The sequence below is a fragment of the Acyrthosiphon pisum genome, unplaced genomic scaffold (assembly GCF_005508785.2).
Source record: "Acyrthosiphon pisum isolate AL4f unplaced genomic scaffold, pea_aphid_22Mar2018_4r6ur Scaffold_10573;HRSCAF=11180, whole genome shotgun sequence".
Classification (NCBI taxonomy): Eukaryota; Metazoa; Arthropoda; class Insecta; order Hemiptera; family Aphididae; genus Acyrthosiphon; species Acyrthosiphon pisum.
In genome coordinates this window covers 23,693-26,471 of record NW_021758860.1, presented here as the reverse complement: position 1 = coordinate 26,471, position 2,779 = coordinate 23,693, and the positions used below count along the sequence as shown (strand labels likewise).

At 27.4% G+C, this 2,779-nt stretch overlaps 1 protein-coding gene across 1 annotated transcript in view; it reads right to left on the bottom strand.

The window, feature by feature from the left end:
* The window catches only part of LOC115034543, a 10,798-nt gene extending 10,039 nt beyond the window's left edge, over window positions 1-759 (bottom strand). Inside the window, exons 1-2 of the mRNA XM_029491836.1 lie at window positions 579-759; window positions 309-488 (exon numbers count right to left, since the gene is read on the bottom strand). Of these exons, the coding sequence (XP_029347696.1) occupies window positions 309-488; window positions 579-759 (361 nt within the window). The remainder of the gene's footprint in view (window positions 1-308; window positions 489-578) is intronic.
* Window positions 760-2,779: the final 2,020 nt, after the last annotated feature.

Below are 2,779 nucleotides of genomic sequence, written 5' to 3'. Positions count from 1 at the left end.
CCTTTGGTCGGTGCGGGGTGTCGTAAAATGACCAAGTATACCCGCAGCCGTCTTGTCATAGTGCCAATATCTGATTCGTAGAATCTACTGCGCTCCGAGGAGGTCTCACAGATATCTTACCGATTCGGGTTTGTCATCTGGCCGTTGGCAGACGCTGAGACTGTTACTAATGTTTATAGTATTGCTCCCCCAAGGTTTTATGTACAGCGGTGACATCATCTAACTATTAACGTGTTACTATAGGACATCGATGCTGTGTATTATGACTATGTGTAGGGGCGGAGTAGAGGGGTCCGTACGTAGCACACTTTTGACTTCGTTCCATGTTATATTTTCGTTTTTTGATTTTAGTTGTTCAAAAAAATCTTCTGCTGAGTCTTTAAGATATAGTTGTAGAATAATAACTTTGTCTTTGTCTTTCCATTCGTTCACGACAGCTATTAGTTCAATTTTTTTTATGAATTTATCTATATCTTCGTTTTCTTTTCCTGAGAAAACATCGGGTTTATGGTTAAACGCCATTTTTATACTGTGTTTATTTTTTAACGTTTTTTCTGAAATTTCTACAATAATATTACTAGTGTTGATCTGTTCACCAGAAACATTTAAATTATCCTTTGTTAAATCTGTTTCATTTAAGCTATCTTCAACGTCTTCGTCGTTCCTAAAACTTTTTAATGCTAATTTTGCAAGATTGCTGAATTCACTAATTAACACTGAAATGTCACTATGTATATTACAAAAATTTAAGAAACCCATTATTTCCGGTTTATTTAATTTATGTATGCACGCTACTGTTCGCTGGGAAATTATTAACTCAAAATTATTTTGTGCTGGTAATTGATTAAAATTTTCTTTTTCTAAAGTTTCAACTACGTATAGAGTGCACAGTGTAAATTTTTGAACAAGTTTTGCTGACAGAGGTATCTTTCCAAACCTGGAATTTGAAAAATAGTTACCTAAATCGACTTCTTCGATTTGCCGTAATAGATTTATTAGATTAACTTCGTTTATTTCGAAATTAAAATCTTAATTCAGATATATTATATTTGTTCTATCCACTTTTGTTATTTGGTTATTTACGTTACGTTTTATGTAAAATTTGTTATTCATTAAATACTTTTATTTATCGAAACATTTCTTATGTTAACTTACAATAAAATAATTCCTCTATCCTACTCTTTAAATACTAACGCTTTTATTATATTATGTTATCAACTTACCCTATATATGATTCTTAATATACATTTTTAGTATACCTGTCAACCACGTTACTTTTTTATTTAGATATATTCCTATTCTTAAAACTTAATATCTCGCAAATCTAGTAAAAAAATTTAAACGATTTTATTCTTATATGTAAATTATCTAATATGGTTATTCCTTTATTTCCTTTACGACTTTACTTTTATATATAACACTTATAATCTACTTTACAATAGGATAATCTAATAACACATGAAATAATAAAAGTAAACATTGCAAAGCAAAATGTTGCTATGTTGCTTTTGATATAATTATAACTATATTATAAGTATAATAGTTTTACAAAATATCAAAAATGTATAGCATAGTATAATATAATATAAAATGACTTCGTTTATAATATAATGTATAAAAGTATAACATTATAAGTAAATTTTAGGTTCTGAGCAGAGCGATTAATCTATTAGTCTTACAATAATTTATTTATTTATTTTTATATTTTTATTTTTTGTGTCTGTCGTCACCTTCTGTGACAGTAAAAATGAATCAAATTTCAGCTTCAGTATCTTGTTCTATAGGTAATTGAATCTAGTAAGTTCTAACTTAATCTAACTAAATTCAAGTGTCAGTGTTGAAAGATAACCATATCCTATTATAATTGGAATTAGTTTTAGTTCTTTTACATAAATGATTTGTTATTTTAGCATTAAATAAAATATATTTTATATACACATATATTAAATTTATTTTATTTTATTTATTTAGGATTTGGGACATTATTCTTCTTTACCTGGCTACATAACTGATGCTGATGAAGAGGAGGTTGAACCACCATTTTTCCGCCACCAATAGTAATTTATAAATTCATTCATAAATGTTGTTTTAAAATAATTTTTGATGTCTGTTCATTGAAGTAATTATTGTTTATTTTGTAGAAATGTGTAATTGAAGAAGTAAAATCAATAGCAAATGAGAAAAAAAAATAGAATCCATATTCTATGCCGGTACTAATTAAAGCTGTGTGTTTGGCCTCCAATGATATTCATGTATTGAGCATAATAATATGAATGTCAATTCAAAAGCATAATATGTTATAATGCTGATGTACAGGTGTCAAAAAAAAAAAAAAAATTAAGAATGTAGTAGATATGTGAAATGTTCATTCTAAAATTAATTTTAACTTGTGTTTTAAATCCAATATTACAAGCAAATAGGTACTGTAAATTTAATATTTTTTCAGGTTATATAAATAAGTTGCCTGTCCCTAGTTTTATAGTATCCTTGTACCACTATTCCATTCACCTAAGATTTAAATACTTATCAGTGATCATAAAATAATCGTACAAAACTCAATCTAAGTTCTGATTTAAAATAAAGACCTAAAAATGTACCCATGTTGTCATTAATAAATTAAACAATTTAAAAAAGGATTATGATAAAAAAAATAATAAATTCCTTATTTACTTTTTTAGAAATCTTGATTTACTGCCCACTCTTGACTGCCAGATCACATATGAATATCTTCTTCTAAACTACCTTCAAAATAACCTATACGTCATTTTGTATAGACAAG